An 18,440-nucleotide genomic window follows, 5' to 3' on the forward strand; every position below is an offset into this window, starting at 1 on the left:
TGCTTAGTCGCTCGGCTGTGTTCAACTCTTTGCAATCCCATGGACTGTACCCTGCCAGCCTCCTCATTCCAAGGAGATTCTCCTTTTTATACCCCATGGACCGTATAAAAAGGCAAAGAGCTATGACACCGGAAGATGAACCCCCATGTTCAAAGGTGTCCAGGATGCTACTGGGGAAGAACAAAGGGCAATTACTAATAGCTTTAGAAAGAATGAAGTGGCTGGGCCAAAGTGGAAACGACACTCAGTTGTGAATATGCCTGGTGGTGAAAGTAATGTCTGATGCTGTAAAGAACAATACTGTATAGGAAGCTGGAATGTTAGGTCCATGAATCAAGATAAATTGGAGACGGTCAAGCAGGAGATGGCAAGATTGAACACTGACATCTTAGAAATCAGTGAACTAAAACAGACAGGAATCAGTTCAGTTCAGTTGCACAGTTGTGTCCGATTCTTTGCGACCTCATGGACTGCAGCATGCCAGGCTTCCCTGTCCATCACCAACTCTTGGAGCTTACTCAAACTCATGTCCATAGAATCGGTGACACCATCCAACCATCTCATCCTCTGTTGTCCCCTTCTCCTTCTGCCTTCAATCTTTCCCAGCATCAGGGTCTTTTCCAATGAGTCAGTTCTTCGCATTAGGTGGCCAAAGTACTGGAGCTTCAGCTTCAGCCCTTCCAATGAATATTCAGGACTGATTTCCTTTAGGATGGACTGAATGGATCTCCTTGCAGTCCAAGGGGCTCTCAAGAGTCTTCTCCAACACCACAGTTCAAAAGCATCAATTCTTCAGCACTCAGCTTTCTTTATAGTCCAACTCTCACATTCATACATGACTACTGGAAAAACCATAGCTTTGATTATATGGACCTTTGTTGGCAAAGTAATGTCTCTGCTTTTTAATATGCTGTCTAGGTTGGTCATAACTTTTCTTCCAAGGAGCATGCGTCTTTTAATTTCATGGCTGCAATCACCATCTGCAATGATTGTGGAGCCCAAGAAAATAGTCTGTCACTGTTTCCATTGTTTCCCCATCTATTTGCCATGAAGTGATGGGACTGGATGCCGTGATCTTAGTTTTCTGAACGTTAAGCTTTAAACCGACTTTTTCACTCTCCTCTCTACTTTCATCAAGAGGCTCTTTAGTTCTTCTTCGCTTTCTGCCATAAGCCTGTGTCATCTGGATATCTGGGGTTATTGATATTTCTCCCAGCAATCTTGATTCCAGCTTGTGCTTATCCAGCCCTGCATTTCACATGATGTATTCTGAATATAAGTTAAATAAGCAGGGTGACAATATACAGCCTTGACGCACTCCTTTCCCTATTTGGAACCAGTCTGTTGTTCTATGTCCAGTTCTAACTGTTGCTTCTTGACGTGCATACAGATTTCTTAGGAGGCAGGTCAGGTGGTCTGGTATTCCCATCTCTTGAAGAATTTTCTACAGTTTGTTGTGATCCACACAGTCAAAGGCTTTGGCATAGTCAATAAAGCAGATGTTTTTCTGGAACTCTCTTGCTTTTTCAGTGATCCAATGGATGTTAGCAATTTCTGGTTCCTCTGCCTTTTGTAAATCCGGTCTGAACATCTGGAAGTTCACAATTCACATACTGTTGCTGGCTTGGAGAATGTTCAGCATTACTTTGCTAGTGTGTGCTAAGCTAAGTCACTTCAGTCGTGTCTGACTCTGTGAGACCCCATAGACGGCAGCCCACCAGGCTCCCCCATCCCTGGGATTCTCCAGGCAAGAACACTGGAGTGGGTTGCCATTTCCTTCTCCATGAAAATATTCCATAAATCAATTTCAGTAACTCTTAAACATTCCACAAAATTTCCTAAGAACCTGTGAGAGTATAATACCTGGCAATCCTCTCTAAAACAGAAATTCACCTATCTGCTACATTACTGCTGATGATCTGAAATGTACATAATCTCTAAAAAATAACAGTACTGAATAAAACTAAAAGGATCATCCAAGTTCCTACATAATACCAAAGTATTTATCCAGAATTACTGAATAAATCATAGCAATTTGGTATCCTTTTCAGAAAAAAAAAAAATCTCAGAACTTACAAGCATGTGGCATCTCACACTGTACCAACTGGGTAACAGTAAGTGAAGGTGTAACCACTACAACTTCTTCACCAACTTTTGTGTCCTGAAATATGATGTGTGATGCTAGTGTGGGAGATGAGTGCAACTGTGCAGTAGTTTGAGCATTCTTTCACACTGGCTTTCTTTGGGACTGAAATGAAAACAGACCTTTTCTAGTCCTGTGGCCACTGCTGAGTTTTCAAAACAGGCTGCCATACTGAGTGCAGCACTTTCACAGCATCATCTTTTAGGATGTGAAATAGCTCAAATGGAATCCCATCACTTCCACCAGCTTTATTCATAGTGATGCTTCCTAAGGCCCACTTGACTTTGCATTCCAGGATGTCTGACTCTAGGTGAGTGATCACACCATCATGGTTATCTGGGTCATGAAGATGTTTTTTGTATAGTTCTTCTGGGTATTCTTGCCACCTCTTCTTAGTAACTTCTGCTTCTGTTAGCTTCACACCATTTCTGTCCTTTAGTGTGCCCATCTTTGCATGAAATGTTCCCTTGGTATCTTTAATTTTCATGAAGAAATCTCTAGTCTTTCCCATTCTATTGGTTTCCTCTATTTCTTTGCATTGATCACTGAGGAAGGCTTTCTTATCTCTCCTTGCTATTCTTTGGAACTCTGCATTAAAATGGGAATATCTTTCCTTTTCTCATTTGCCTTTTGCTTCTCTTCTTGGTCCATGTGTAGAGTCTTCTCTTGTGTTGTTGGAAGAGGCTGTTTGCTAAGACCAGTGTGTTCTCTTGGCAAAACTCTGTTTGCCTTTGACCTGCTTTGTTTTGTACTCCAAGGCCCAATTTGCCTGTTGCTCCAGGTATCTCGTAACTTCCTACTTTTGCGTGTAAAAGTAGGAAGTCAGACATGAATGGGTGAATTTAATTCAGATGACCATTCTATCTACTACTGTGGGCGAGAATACCTTAGAGGAAATGGAATAGCCCTCATAGTCAACAAAAAAGTAGAAAATGTAGTACATGGGTGCAGTCTCAAAAATGACTGAATGGGTTCCAAGGCAACCCATTCAGCATCACAGTAATCCAACTCTATGGCCCAACTAGTAATGCTGAAGAAGGTGAAGCTGAACGGTTCTATGAAGACCTACAAGAGCTTCTAGAAGTAACACCTAAAAGAGATGTTCTTTTCTGCACAGAGGATTGGAATGCAGAAGTAGGAATTCAAGAGATACCCGGAATAACAGGCAAGTTTGGCCTTGGAGTACAAACGAAGCAGGACAAAGGCTCACAGAGTTTTGTCATGAGAATGTGCTGGTCATAGCAAACACCCTTTCTCAAAAACCCACCAAAGACTACTCTACATATGGATATTGCCAGATGGTCAATATCAAAAGTTGATTATGTTCTTAGAAGCCAAAGATGGAGAAGCTCTATACAGTCAGTAAAAACAAGACTTGGAGCTGATTGTGGCTCAGATCATGAGCTCCTAATTGCAAAATTCAGGCTTAAATTGAAGTAGGGAAAACTACTAGGCCATTCAGGTATGACCTAAATCAAACCCCTTATGATTATACAGGGGACGTGATGAATAGATTCAAGGGACTATATCTGGTAAACAGTGTGCCTGAAGAACTATGGATGGAAGTTCATAACATTGTACAGGAGACAGTGACCAAAACCATCCTAAAGAAAAAGAAATGCGAGAAGGCAACGTTGTTGCCTGAGAACGCCTTACAAATAACCGAGGAAAGAAGAAAAGCAAAGAAAGGCAAGGGAGAAAGGGAAAGATAGACCCAACTGAACGCAGAGTTCCAAAGAATAGCAAGGAGAGATAAGAAGGCCTTCTTAAATAAGCAACGCAAAGAAATAGAGGAAAACAGCAGAACGGGAAAGGCTAGTGATCTCTTCAAGAAAGCTGGAGATATCAAGGGAACATCTGTTGCAAGGATGGGTATGATAAAGGACAGAAGGTCCTTACCATTAAGGACCTAACAGAAGCAGAAGAGATTAGGAAGCGGTGGCAAGAATACACAGAAGAACTATACAAAAAACATCTTAATGACCAGGATAACCATGATAGTGTGGTTACTCCCCTAGAGCCAGACACCCTGGAGTGTGGAGTCCAGTGGGCCTTAGGAAGCATCACACTCTGATGCTGTTACAGAGCCGCACTCAATATGGCAGCAAATTTGGAAAACTCAGCAGTGGCGACAATACTGGAAAAATTCAGTTTTCATTTCAATCCCCAAGAAAGGCAATGCCAAAGAATGTTCCAACTACCATACAATTGCACACGTTTTACATCCTAGCAAGGTTATGCTCAAAATCCTTCAAGCTAGGCTTCAGCAGTATGTGAAATGAGAACTTCCAGACGTACAAGCTAGGTTTCAAAGAGGCACAGGAACCAGAGATCAAATTGCCAGCATTCAATGGATCAGGGAGAAAGCAAGGGAGTTCCAAAAAAACAATCTACTTCTGCTTCTTGGGTTATGCTAAAACCTTTGTGTAATCACAACAAACTGTGGAAAATTCTCAATGAGATGGGAATAACAGACCACCTTACCTGTCTCCTGAGAAATCTGTATGTAGGCCAAGAAGCAACAATCAGAATCTTACATGGAATAACTGACTGGTTCCAAATTTGTTAAGGAGTACAACAAGGCTGTCGGAGAAGGCAATGGCACCCCACTCCAGTACTCTTGCCTGGAAAATCCCATGGGCGGAGGAGCCTGGTAGGCTACAGTCCCTGGGTCGCTAAAAGTCGGACACGACTGAGTGACTTCACTTTCCCTTTTCACTTTCATGCACTGGAGAAGGAAATGGCAACCCACTCCAGTGTTCTTGCTTGGAGAATCCCAGGGATGGGGGAGCCTGGCGGGCTTCCGTCTATGAGGTCGCACAGAGTTGGACACGACTGGAGTGACTTAGCAGTAGGAGCACAAGAAGGCTGTATACTGTCACCCTGCTTAATATATGCAGAGTACATCATGGAAATGCCAGGCTGGAAGAATCACAAGCTGGAATCAAGATTGCCAGGAGAAATATCAAGAACTTCAGATATGCACATGATATCACGCTGATGGGGAAAGTGAGGAGGAACTAAACAGCCTCTTGATGAGGGTGAAAAAGCTTGTTTGAAACTGAACATAAAAAAACTGATTATGGTGTCCGGTCCCATCATTTCATGGCAAACAGAAGGGGAAAAAGTGGAAGCAGTGACAGACTTTCTCTTCTTGGGCTCCAGAATCACTGCAGACAGTGACTGCAGCCGTGAAATTAGAAGACGCTTGCTCCTTGAAAGGGAAGCTATGACCAACCTAGACAGCACATTAAAAAGGAGAGACGTCACTTTGCCACCAACGGTCCATGTAATCAAAGCTACGGTTTTTCCAGTAGTCACGTGTAGATGTGAGAGCTGGACTATAAGGACGGCTGAGCGCCAAAGAATTCATGCTTTCTAACCGTAGTGCTGAAGAAGACTCTTTAGAGTCCGTCAGACTGCAAGGAGATGAGACAGTCAATCCTAATGGAAATCAACTCTGAATATTCATTGGAAGGACTGATTTTGAAGGTGAAGCTCCAATACTTTGGACACCTGATGCAAAGAGCTGACTCACTGGAAAAGATCCTGACGCTGACAAAGCCTGAAAGCAACAGAAGAAGCGGGTGGGAGAGGAAGAGATGGTTAGATAGCACCACTGATGCAATGCACGTGAATCTGAGCAAACTCGAGGAGAGAGTGGAGGACAGAGGAACCTGCCGTGCCGCAAAGAGCTGGACATGACGTCGCGATATGAGTTAACAACATACTTGACCACCCAGCAGTCCCTGAAATCCAGCCTGGCCTTGAACTAACACAGCCACACGAACAAGGATGATCAGAGTAGCGTCATTCAGCCTGATGAACTGCTGTGTGGTTAGAAAACATGGCCATGCCAGCCATGTCTGTCATAAAGAGTGGCACAAGAGTGTCCTCTTGCACTGATTTTGTTGGACCAACCGCCATCCAAGTAAAGATGGACTTTACTGCCATCTACTGGACAACAATGAGAGTCAAATGCAAACCTGTGGAATCAAGCTGTGGAAAGGTGTGGATCTTGTCCTGCCCGGAATGGTAGACAGGGCCGTGTTGGGAGGCAATGGAAGGTGCCTAAAGAGGTCCCGGGGCTTCTGAGGGTTCGCCACACACACGGCCCCATCATTCTCCACACACAACCTGAAGCAGCTTTCCACAAAAGACGTGGATTTGTACTTTGAAGATGGCAGAGTAAAGACAATTCTGCCCCTTCAAATCCTGAAAACCATCCCAAACAAGGAAAACAAGAAATACACAGTAAAACACAAATGCCACCTAAATTTGGCGGCTTGACACACAGAGTGTGGGGATGGCACCCCTGGGGCAGCCAACAAGGGCATACGAAACACTTGTAACCAGACACGGGCAGGAGCAGAGGCGTCGAGGCTGCGGGCATCGTCATTCCTCATCAGTTCTCCATCTAGAACCCGCTGCCTGAAGAAGTGTAACAGCTGTCCACTGACCCGATTTCCTCACATGTGCCTATGTCCGCTTACTCGGATGACTGTATCTGGGCACAGGAGCCTAAGCAGACATTTGGAGAAGATTTCCTAAGTGGACACTGAAAGTCAACATCATGCCTCCCCCAGCTGGTGGTAGAGGGTGGTCATGGAGGCCAGCTAATAAACAGAGACTGGTCCAGATCTCCCCCAACTATATTACGACACAGGCCTGGGGCAAAACTGTGACAGAAGATTGTTGTCCATCTCACATGGTTTGTGATCCCCTTATCTAATCAGTATGGGAGAATGCATCTGCCCAATCAATGACCATATGACACACCGAAGGCCTTATTAATCTGCTCTGGCAACAACACTGTGTCCAGCACAGCAGCTACAATCAGGACCCCTGGTCAGCTAAGTCTTGGTGGTCGACATTCTCCAGCATCCATCTAGTTTCTTCTAGTTTCTTCAAGGGCTGGACGAGTGAATTACACTGAGCTGGGAGGGACCACCACCCTGACATTTTTAGGTTCCAACGGTGGCAGTAATCTCCTCCATTCTCCCCCATCTCCCAGAGTTCAATACCGTTTTTAATGTACTATCTTGGGGATGGCAGTTTCACGTTTCCACTTGGCCTTGCCAATCAAGATGACTCTTAACTGCGGACCAAAGAACAAACGCAGGGGTCAATCTGCCAGGAGTATCAACTGTCAAGTGTATCAGTTCCAATCACATACTTGAGGACTGGGAAGACGACTGCTGCGTGGACCACAGGGTCCGTTTTGGACCACCAGACTCGTACACTTCAGGAGTGAACAATGCAGAGAATGGGGACCTGCTGCGGCTCCGAGATCAACACCTGGTGAAAGGGACTACGGTTCGTCTCTTCCCCTCAGGAAGGGAGGCTCACGAGGAGCCTGCTCTTGACCTGTGTGCAGAAGCAGAGCGGAGAAGGACGGGGGTGGACAGTGGTATCCATGAAAATGCCTGTCTATCTCTCTACTGTGGGAGTGCAACTGACAGACACGCCCTGAGGTGCCCTAAGCCTCCCCTCCACTCACAAGGCCACAAGTCCCACACTGGCTCTTGGCCAGCAACTGCATGGAGAAGGAGGCCCTTTCCTCTGAGATACTGGATTCCTCTAACAGGCAGCTTCCAACCCTTCTTTACACCCTCTCTATGCCAAGGGGTCAGACTGTGCGGTCCCCCGCCAGCTTTCCCCCCTCCTCTGACTCCCTCCTTCTGTCCTTCCTCAGAGGCCTTCTCCCTGCATCTCCCGCATGTCTAATGCTATCACGGCACACTAACGCCTTCAATGAAAACCCTCATACGCTCTATGGCGATGGAAGTCAGCACACGGGAATAAACAACTTGGCCAGGTGGAGTAATCCCAGCCTCAGTGAGTGGCCCGCAGTGAGATAAAGTGGACCACAACTCTGGAAAGGGCTGTGGAATTAAATGACAAGTACTGTAGAAGGCAGGATGGGGTAGGGAGCAGAATGCTGAGGGATTTGCGGGGGATGGGGGTCGGCGGGGGGAAGGCTCGCAGAAAGGTGAAGGCAGAGCTCTCAGATCCCCACAGAAGATCTTGGTTGTTTCTTCACTTCTCATCAGTCAGTTCAGTTGCTCAGTTGTGTCCAACTGCAGCATGCCAAGCTTCCCTGTCCATCACCAACTCCCAGAGCTTGATCAAACTCACGTCTGTTGAGTCGGTGATGCTGTCCAACTATCTCATCCTCTGTCATCCCCTTCTCTTCCTGCCTTCAATCTTTCCCAGCATCAGGGTCTTTTCCAATGATTCAGCTCTTCACATCAGGTGCCAAAGTACTGAAGCTTCAGCTTCAGTATCAGTCCTTCCAATCAATATTCAGGGTAGATTTCTTTTCCGATTGGCTGGTTTGACCTCCTTGCAGTCCAAGGGACTCTCAAGAGTCTTCTCCAACACCAACACCACAGTTCAAAAGCATCAATTCTTCAGCGCTCAGCTTTCTTTATGGTCCAACTCTCACATTCATATATGACTACTGGAAAAACCACAGTTTTGACTATATAGACATACATATTAAAAATTACCTTAAATGTGAATGGATTAAATGAACCAACCAAAAGACACAGACCGGCTGGGTAGACGAAAACATATGCATGTATGCACTTTCACGTATCACATTACTTTACTTAACCCCTCCAAACTGTATGTAATTATCTTACATTGTTTAGGTTAATCATGTCTCTATTATGGCTTGCAATTGTAATTATCTTTTTTTTGGTCTGGATACTGATTGTGAAAACTGATCAACATCTTTTATTATTGTGATTATGTAACTATTATTCACTTAATACCATTGTATCATGACTGAGCAACAGAAAATAACACAATTCTGTAACAGTAAAACTATCATTTAATAGAAAAAAAACTTCAAAGAAAAATTCTAGCCTTGTAGAGATGACAGTGCCTTCATGTAAGAAGAAAATGCTATTTCCCACAGCCAAGACATGGAAGCAACCCAAGTAAGTGCCTAATAATACGACTGAATAAAAAGATGTGTTGTATGATTTTATGTATATATGTGTATATATATGTGTGTGTGTGTATGTGTATATATATATATATATATATATATATATATATAGGATGGAATATTACTCAGTCATAAAAATGAATGAAATATTGCCATTTGCAGCAATGTAAATGGACCTAGAGCATGTTTAGTGAAACAAGTCAGAGAAAGACAAATACTATATGATATCAATCACTTGGAATCTAAAAAATGCTACACATAAATGTATATACAAAATAGAAACAGACTCACAGATAGAGAAAACAAATTTGTGGTTAACAAAAGGGAGAGGGAAGTGGGGAGGGACAATTTCGGGGTTTGAGATTAACAGATAAAAGTAGCATATATAGGGAAGATACATAAAGGAAGCAACAAGGATATCCTGTACAGCACAAGGAATTACACAATTATCTTATGACAACCTATAATAGAATATAATCTCCAAAGATACTAAATCACTAGGCTCTACACCTGAAACTAACACAATATTGTAAATCAATCATATTCCAATTTAAAAAAAGAACAAAATGCTATAAAAAGGAACTTTTAAAGATAAAAAAAGAGCTCCAACTAACTGGTACTTCAGAGAAAGACAGAATAAAAAACACATTTCTATTCTGAAAGAAATAATACAAAGTTCCCAGAACTCTATGGCACATCCTTCCAGACTGAAGTGCCCACCACAATTAATGAAAAAAATTTCCATATGATGGCATATCACCATAACATTTCAGAATACAAGAAATAAAGAAACTTTAAAAGATGTTTTCAGAGATAAAAACAAAACCCAAGCCAGGGCATCTGCAAAGGATCTGTCACAAGAATAGCACAGAAAGTTCAAAAGCCATACAACACTACACTACAACGGTACAGTACTTATACCTCAGGGCGCAACTGGTTTACAACCAAGAATTTTGTATCCAACCAAATCATTAATCATATGACAGGGCAGAAGAGGAGTTTCAGATATCTGAGACCTCAGAAATTTACTTTCCAGGCACCACTTTTGGGGAAGCTATTGGAGGATATGTCCCACAAAAACAAAGGAGAGATGGGCGTCAGAAAGCAGAGAGAGGTGAAGGAAATCCTCAGGAAAATGCTGGGGCAAGGCCAGGATAAGGCCTCGCCATCAGGTATGGGGGTGGCCAGTCCAGATGTGAGCAGGGCTGAGATTCCACAAGACAATCAAACCAATGAAACAGTTGAGCCATCTGCAGCAAGAGAACACTTAGACGCCTGGCAGAAAACGTAGGGTTTAATTAGCAGTAAAGACATGGAAAACTGCTTCCTCCTTCAAACAAACAACAGAGACTGCAGCTCTAACAAGTGAAAGACAAGTGTTGTTAACTCTAGGGACAAAAAATTGAAAGGAAAAGAAATATAATCATGGTACAAATGTAAGCTTAACTGTGAAAAGTGTTTATAGGTCCTGATGTAAAACTGACATCTGATCTAAACCAATTATACTGTAACTAATTGGGAGAACAGGGGAGAGAAAGAGAGCTAAATCAGTACCTTATGTCCCAAACTGAAGAGAGATCAACACATAGAGATCTAATCATATTGTTTCAAAATATAAACACCAAAATAACAGCTGAAAGAATTGAATGAGTGCTTCTGGGGAGAGTGAAATAGGAGGGAGGAGGTGAGGGTTCCTTTTTAATAAGTTGTCCTTGATAAAAATAAAAAAACAGATTGACCAACTCATTCAGCAAGTTGCAGAACAATCATGTACAAGATGATCCTATTTTTAAAAAATGTAAGTTATAAAGGACATAAGTATAAACAGATATGTTGGTATTACATGGTTAAGAAGATGTATCAGTGTAAAGGCAGGAAGAAAAAACCCAAATGCCATCAATGGCCTCCTCCAGGTGGCAATGGAGGGCTGGGGGACTTTCCTTTCCATTTGTTTTTAATTATACAACACAAAAGTGGTAGGATTACAGCTGTTTTATTTTTCAAGTAATTAAATTGTAAGTTTATTTTGAAACCATCTTAGTAAGCAAAACTGAACGTGTGTATCTCTGCCTGTGGTATCAGTTCAGTTTAGTTCAGTCGCTCAGTTGTGTCCAGCTCTTTGCAACCCTGCGGACTGCAGCATGCCAGGCCTCCCTGTCCATCACCAACTCCGGGAGCTTACTCAAACTCATGTCCATCTCATCCTCTGTCATCTCCTTCTCCTCCTGCCTTCAATCTTTCCCAGCATCAGAGTCTTTTCAGAGTCAGCTCTTCGCATCAGGTGGCCAAAGTATTGGAGTTTCAGCTTCAGTATCAGTCCTTCCAGTTGATTTCCTTTAGGATTGACTGGTTTGATCTTGCAGTCCAAGGGACTCTCAAGAGTCTTCTCCAACACCACAGTTCAAAAGCATCAAGTTTTTGGCGTCAACGTTCTTTACAGTCCAACTCCCACATGCATGTACGTGCATGACTACTGGAAAACCATGATCTTGACTAGACCACCATAAGGCTGGTGTCATCTGCATATCTCAGGTTCTTGATCTTTCTCCCGGCACTCTTGATTCCAGCTTGTGCTTCATCCAGCCCAGTGTTTCTCATGATGTACTCTGCATAGAAGTTAACAAGCAGGGTGACAATATACAGCCTTGACGTACTCCTTTTCCTATTTGGAACAAGTCTGTTGTTCCATGTCCAGTTCTAACTGTTGCTTCCTGACCTGCATACAGATTTCTCAAGAGGCAGGTTAGGTGGTCTGGTATTCCCATCTCTCTCAGAATTTTCCAGTTTATTGTGATTCACACAGTCAAAGGCTTTGGGATAGTCAATAAAGCAGAAACAGATGTTTTTCTGGAACTCTCTTGCTTTTCTGATGACCCAGTGGATGTTGGCAATTTGATCTCTGGTTCCTTTGCCTTTTCTAAAACCATCTTGAACATCTGGAATTTCACGGTTCATGTACTGTTGAAGCCTGAATTGGAGAATACTGAGCATTACTTTACTAGCATGTGAGATGAGTGCAATTGTGCAGTAGTTTGAGCATTCTTTGGCATTGGCTTTCTTTGAGACTAATGAAAACTGACCTTTTCCAGTCCTGTGGAAAAGGCAATCAGCAGTCCTACTGCTGAGTTTTCCAAATTTGCTGGCATATTAAATGCAGCACTTTCACAGCATCATCTTTTAGGATTTGAAATAGCTCAACTGGAATTCCATCACCTCCACTAGCTTTGCTCATGGTGATGCTTCCTAAGGCCCACTTGACTTCACATTCTAGGATGTCTGGCTCTAGGTGAGTGATCAAACCATCGTGATTATCTGGGTCGTGAAGATCTTTTTTATACAGTTCTTATGTGTATTCTTGCCACCTTTTCTTAATATCTTCTTCTGTTAGCTCCATATCATTTCTGTCCTTTATTGAGCCCATCTTTGCATGAAATGTTCCCTTGATATCTTTAATTTTCTTGAAGAGATCTCTAGGTTTTCCCATTCTATTGATTTCCTCTATTTCTTTGAATTGATCACTGAGGAAGGCTTTCTTATTTCTCGTTGCTATTCTTTGGAACTCTGCATTCAAATGGGTATATCTTTCCTTTCCTCCTTTGCTTTTTGCTTCTCTTCTTTTCACAGCTATTTGTAAGGCCTCCTCAGACAACCATTTTGCTTTTTTGCATTTCTTTTTCTTGGGGATGGTCTTGCTCCCTGTCTCCTGTTAAATGCCATGAACCTCCATCCATAGTTCATCAGGCACTCTATCAGATCAAGTCCCTTAAATCTATTTCTCACTTCCACTGTTTTAGGTCATACCTGAATGGTTTAATGATTTTCCTTACTTTCTTCAATTTCAGTCTGAATTTGGCAATAAGGAGTTCACGATCTGAACCACAGTCAGCTCCCAGTCTTGTTTTTGCTGGCTGTATAGAGCTTCTCCATCTTTGGCTGCAGAGAATATAGTCAATTTAAGTTTGGTGTTGACCATCTGGTGATGTCCATGTGTAGAGTCTTCTCTTGTGTTGTTGGAAGAGAGTGTTTGCTATGACCAGTAGGTTCTCTTTGCAAAACTCTATTAGCCTTTGCCCTGCTTCATTCCATATTCCAAGGCCAAATTTGGGGGTGTTTCTTGACTTCCTACTTTTGCATTCCAGTCCCCTATAATGAAAAGGACATCTTTTTTGGGTGCTATTTCTAGAAGGTCTTGTAGGTCTTCATAGAACCATTCAACTTCAGCTTCTTCAGCATTACTGGTCAGGGTTATAGACTTGGATTACTGTTACATTGAATGGTTTGCCTTGGAAACGAACAGAGATCATTCTGTTGTTTTTGAGATTGCATCCAAGTACTGCATTTCGGACTCTTTTGTTGGCTATAATGGCTACTCCATTTCTTCTGAGGGATTCCTGCCCGCAGTAGTAGATACAATGGTCATCTCAGTTAAATTCACCCATTCCAGTCCATTTTAGTTCGCTGATTCCTAAAATGTCGATGTTCACGCTTGCCATCTCCTGTGTGACCATTTCCAGTTTGCCTTGATTCATGGACCTGACATTCGAGGTTCCTATGCAATGTTGCTTTTACAGTATTGGACCTTGCTTCTGTCACCAGTCACATCCACAACTGGGTGTTGTTTTTGCTTTGGCTCCGTCTCTTCATTCTTTGTGGAGTTATTTCTCCACTGATCTCCAGTAGCGTGTTGGGCACCTACCGACCTGGGGTGGAGAAGGAAATGGCAACCCACCCTAGTACTTTGGCCTGGAAAATTCCACGGATGCAGGAGCCTGGTGGGCTGCAGTCCATGGGGTCACAAAGAATCGGACATGACTGAGTGACTTCACCTTCTTTCTATAGTTCCTTTTGGAGAAGGAAATGGCAGCCCACTCCAGTGTTCTTGCCTGGAGAACCCCATGGATAGAGAGGCCTGGTGGGCTGCAGTCCATGGGGTCACAAAGAGTCGGACATGACTGAATGACTTCACCTTCTTTCTATAGTTCCTTTTGGAGAAGGAAATGGCAACCCACTCCAGTGTTCTTGCCTGGAGAATCCCATGGATGGAGAGGCCTGGTGGGCTGCAGTCTATCGGGTCACAAAGAGTCGGACACGACTAAGCAACTAACACACACACACACACACACACACACAGTGACCTGGGGAGCTCGTCTTTCAGTGTCCTATCTTTTTGCCTTTTCATACTGTTCATGGGGTTCTCAAGGCAAGAATACTGAAGTCGTTTGCCATTCCGTTCTCCAGTGGACCACATTTTGTCTATATGGTGTTGCTGCTGCTAAGTCGCTTCAGTCATGCCCGACTCTGTGTGATCCCATAGATGGCAGCCCACCAGACTCTTCTGTCCATAGGATTCTCCAGGGAAGAATACTGGAGTGAGTTGCCATTTCCTTTTCCAATGCATGCATGCATGCATGCTAAGTCGCTTCAGTCATGTCCAATTCTGTGTGACCCAAAGGACAGCAGCCCACCAGGCCCCTCTGTCCACGAGATTCTCCAGGCAAGAATACTGGAGTGGGTTGCCACTTCCTTCTCCATCTATGGTATTGTATACAGAAAAAAGGACAGGAAAAGTTCACAGGAAACCATTAACACGCTAAAGGGTAACTGTGGTTGCTCACCTCTCGGGACCTGGAGGAGGGGTGGGTGTGCAAACAGGGGCGTTATCCACCTTCCCCACAATGTGCACATGGTGCTCTCAAGCAAACACAGAGTCCACAGTCCTACTGATGTGTGAACCAGAAGGCATAAGACAAGGGGAGGGAGAGCCAGTGGGGAGATAGACAGGATGGAGAGGCGGTTGGCGAAATCATGCTGGGCAAACCAAAAACTTCCTTGACCCTATGTGACTTTCCAGGCTACAGGTGTGGGCCTACACTGCAAGGACCAAACATCACCTAACACAGGCAAGTGTATGCTACAGCTCTACAGCTCTACAGCTACAAGGCACCCCTGAAACGAGAGGATACTGCTTCGCCATGTATGTCTGGGCCCACGCAGGGAGACACAGCAAGACAAACTGTTTGCTTAACAGTAAGGAAGCCTAATTATCTGAGAACTTATTCTCAGGCAAGACTTTAATACAATATGTATTTAAGAGAAATTAAGAGTGCCTTAATTTATATAAAGGTCTGTCAATGTTTTAGGGTGACAATATACAGCCTTGACGTACTCCTTTTCCTATTTGGAACCAGTCTGTTGTTCCATGTCCAGTTCTAACTGTTGCTTCCTGACCTGCATACAGATTTCTCAAGATTGCCGGGAGAAATATCAATAACCTCAGATATGCAGATGACACCACCCTTATGGCAGAAAGTGAAGAGGAGCTAAAAAGCCTCTTGATGAAAGTGAAAGAGGAGAGCGAAAAAGTTGGCTTAAAGCTCAACACTCAGAAAACGAACATCATGGCATCCGGTCCCATCACTTCATGGGAAATAGATGGGGAAACAGTGGAAACAGTGGCAGACTTATTTTTGGGGGCTCCAAAATCACTGCAGGTGGTGATTGCAGCCATGAAATTAAAAGACGCTTACTCCTTGGAAGGAAAGTTATGACCAACCTAGATAGCATATTCAAAAGCAGAGACATTACTTTGCCGACTAAGGTCCATCTAGTCAAGGCTATGGTTTTTCCAGTGGTCATGTATGGATGTGAGAGTTGGACTGTGAAGAAGGCTTAGCGCCGAAGAATTGATGCGTTTGAACTGTGGTGTTGGAGAAGACTCTTGAGAGTCCCTTGGGCTGCAAGGAGATCCAACCAGTCCATTCTGAAGGAGATCAGCCCTGGGTGTTATTTGGAAGGAGTGATGCTAAAGCTGAAACTCCAGTACTTTGGCCACCTTATGCGAAGAGTTGACTCATTGGAAAGACTCTGATGCTGGGAGGGATTGGGGGCAGGAGGAGAAGGGGACGACCGAGGATAAGATGGCTGGATGGCATCACGGACTCGATGGACATGAGTCTGAGTGAACTCCGGGAGATGGCGATGAACAGGGAGGCCTGGCGTGCTGCGATTCATGGGGTCGCAAAGAGTTGGACACGACTGAGCGACTGAACTGAACTGAACTGAATGTTTTAGGAAAATAAATAGAATGGTATGCTAGGAAATCTTTATTTTTAATTAAAATGACTAGTGTCACTATGTCTAAAGCAAATTCATCAACTGAATTTATATTACTTTAACTGACCACATGGCAGCAGCAGAGGCTATTATTTAAATGACTGAAGACTATCCAGGAGTCTTTGCGGCAGGCCCCCAGTAGTCAGTGGGAGGGCCAGGGCTGGTCTCTGGTGGCAGACCTCACTTGGGCCTCAGGCCTCATGTTCACAAGGGGCAAGGGTTTGGCCCTCTCTGAACTGTGGGCTCTGCTACTGTGTTAGGCCTCTGTTCAGTGGCTGTGATGGAACCACTCAACAGATTCAAAAGAATTACTACTACTATACCATCAAAAATCTCTCTGTTCTTTTTTGTATGAAAAGGTTTCATTGTTCTTGTCTCACTTCTTCCCCCCACAGACTTTAGTTCACAGAAAATACAACGTTTTGCTATTGAAACATAGTATCAAAAGACACTCAACAAAATCAATATAGTAATTATTTAAGGAATGCTAAGAATGCTTTCAATAAAACTATTATTATCTCTGCCTCTAGTCTCACTCAACACTTCAGTTGCTAAAAAAAAAAAAAACAAGAAACAACAAAGAAACAAACAAAAACTTTATCATGATCTGTTTACACAGCCGTACAGATCAAAAAATAACAAGAGCTCATAAAACCAGCTTAGAGAACATCTCTCTGGTTTTTAAATCTGTACTCCCTGACAGGCAACACCACCATTCAAATTCCAGCCTTGGCCTAGTCAAGAGGTCTGCCTGGAGCCTTTCCAAGAGTTCCTACCGGTATGGTTGGGATGCTGCAGTGGTAGAATTTTACGATGTAAGAAATGAATACTTGGGTGATAACTCATATAAAACTTCTAGAGCAACTGTATCATATACTATTTGGCCTTTAACTTTCCCCCATCCCAAATTCAAATTCTTTGCACTAAAAATAAGATTTCAAGTATGACACAACTATTAACACCAGGGATATCTGGGCAAATAGTATTTGGAAGTTCTTTGTCCTATTCTTGCAATTTTTCTCTAAGTTTTAAATTATTTCCAAATAAAAACTTAAAAAAAAAAAGAAGCATTTTTCTGTATATGAGTCTGGGCAGCTGGCTCATATCTGCACCCAGGGTGGCTCAGATGAGCCCAGGCAAACCAGGCATTCCACAAATGTCTTCTAATCTCAACAATCTTTGAGAAAGTAACATGATCCCAAAGTTTATTTGGATTTTCAACATGGACAAATTTTTTAAAAATATGTTCTTTTGTATCTGAAGATTACAATAACAAAATGATTTTGATTAAAAGGAAAAAACCAATACAGTATCACTACTTACTCTATGAATTATACCAGCTGAATGTAGATGTTTAATACCACAGAGCATCTGGTAAAGAAGGTAGGACATTCTTTCATGGTCCAGCTCCATGTGAATAACCTGACATAAGTTAGCATCCATTAATTCCATAACCAAATACCTGAGGAAATAAATGATCAGCCATGTACACATGAAAATCATCCAAATTCCTTCATGGTATTACATCAGAATTTTTATTAAAAAGTAATAACTTCATGCCTAGTCACTGTACTGGCTAAAGTAAAAAGATAACTCGCTTTTATTGGGTATCTTGATATATAAGCTATCTTGAAAAGAAGCAATTTTTATATCATAGTAAATAGAATCTCAAACATGCAAAGTCTCCTATATTTAAATTTTTTCTATTGGGTCGTTCTTACCAATACAGAAACCGTGCCGTTGCTGGTTGCATCTTAAGAAAACTTTTGACCTTCCCTCCCCTACCAGCTACGATCCTGTATTTTTGCTCTTCCTGCAAGCAAAACTCCCCAAAGAGGCATCTACACTCATCATCTTCAATTTTTTTCTCCCATTTTTCCTTAATCTCAGTTTAATTAGGTTTTTGCCCCCACCACTTTGCTGAAACTGTCCTCAAGGATCCTGACACTTTCCGTGCTGCTAAACCCAGTGGCTAGTCCTACAATCCTGGCGGGCCGTGACTGTCTCTTACCACTGGCTTCTTGCTGCCGGAGTGCCAGCACCTGTCCTTGGCCTTGTCTTCTCTACTGTACTCGAGTCATGATGATCGTCTCTGGTTTCCGATCTCAAGGCTTTAAATACCATCTATAGACCGCCAACTCTCAAATTAATACATTCACCCCAGACATCCCACCTGAACTCCAGGCTCACTTATCTAACTGACTGCTTCACAGATCAGTTTGGGTG

At 43.0% G+C, this 18,440-nt stretch overlaps 1 protein-coding gene across 6 annotated transcripts in view; it reads right to left on the reverse strand.

Moving 5' to 3' along the window:
• The window catches only part of MAPK9 (mitogen-activated protein kinase 9), a 69,295-nt gene that overhangs the window by 16,255 nt on the left and 34,600 nt on the right, over window positions 1-18,440 (reverse strand). For all 6 annotated transcript variants that reach the window (XM_018051621.1, XM_018051620.1, XM_018051619.1 and 3 more), the window contains exon 5: window positions 17,538-17,676. In XM_018051621.1, the coding sequence (XP_017907110.1) occupies window positions 17,538-17,676 (139 nt within the window). The remainder of the gene's footprint in view (window positions 1-17,537; window positions 17,677-18,440) is intronic.

This window comes from Capra hircus, chromosome 7, assembly GCF_001704415.2.
Source record: "Capra hircus breed San Clemente chromosome 7, ASM170441v1, whole genome shotgun sequence".
Taxonomy (NCBI): domain Eukaryota; kingdom Metazoa; phylum Chordata; class Mammalia; order Artiodactyla; family Bovidae; genus Capra; species Capra hircus.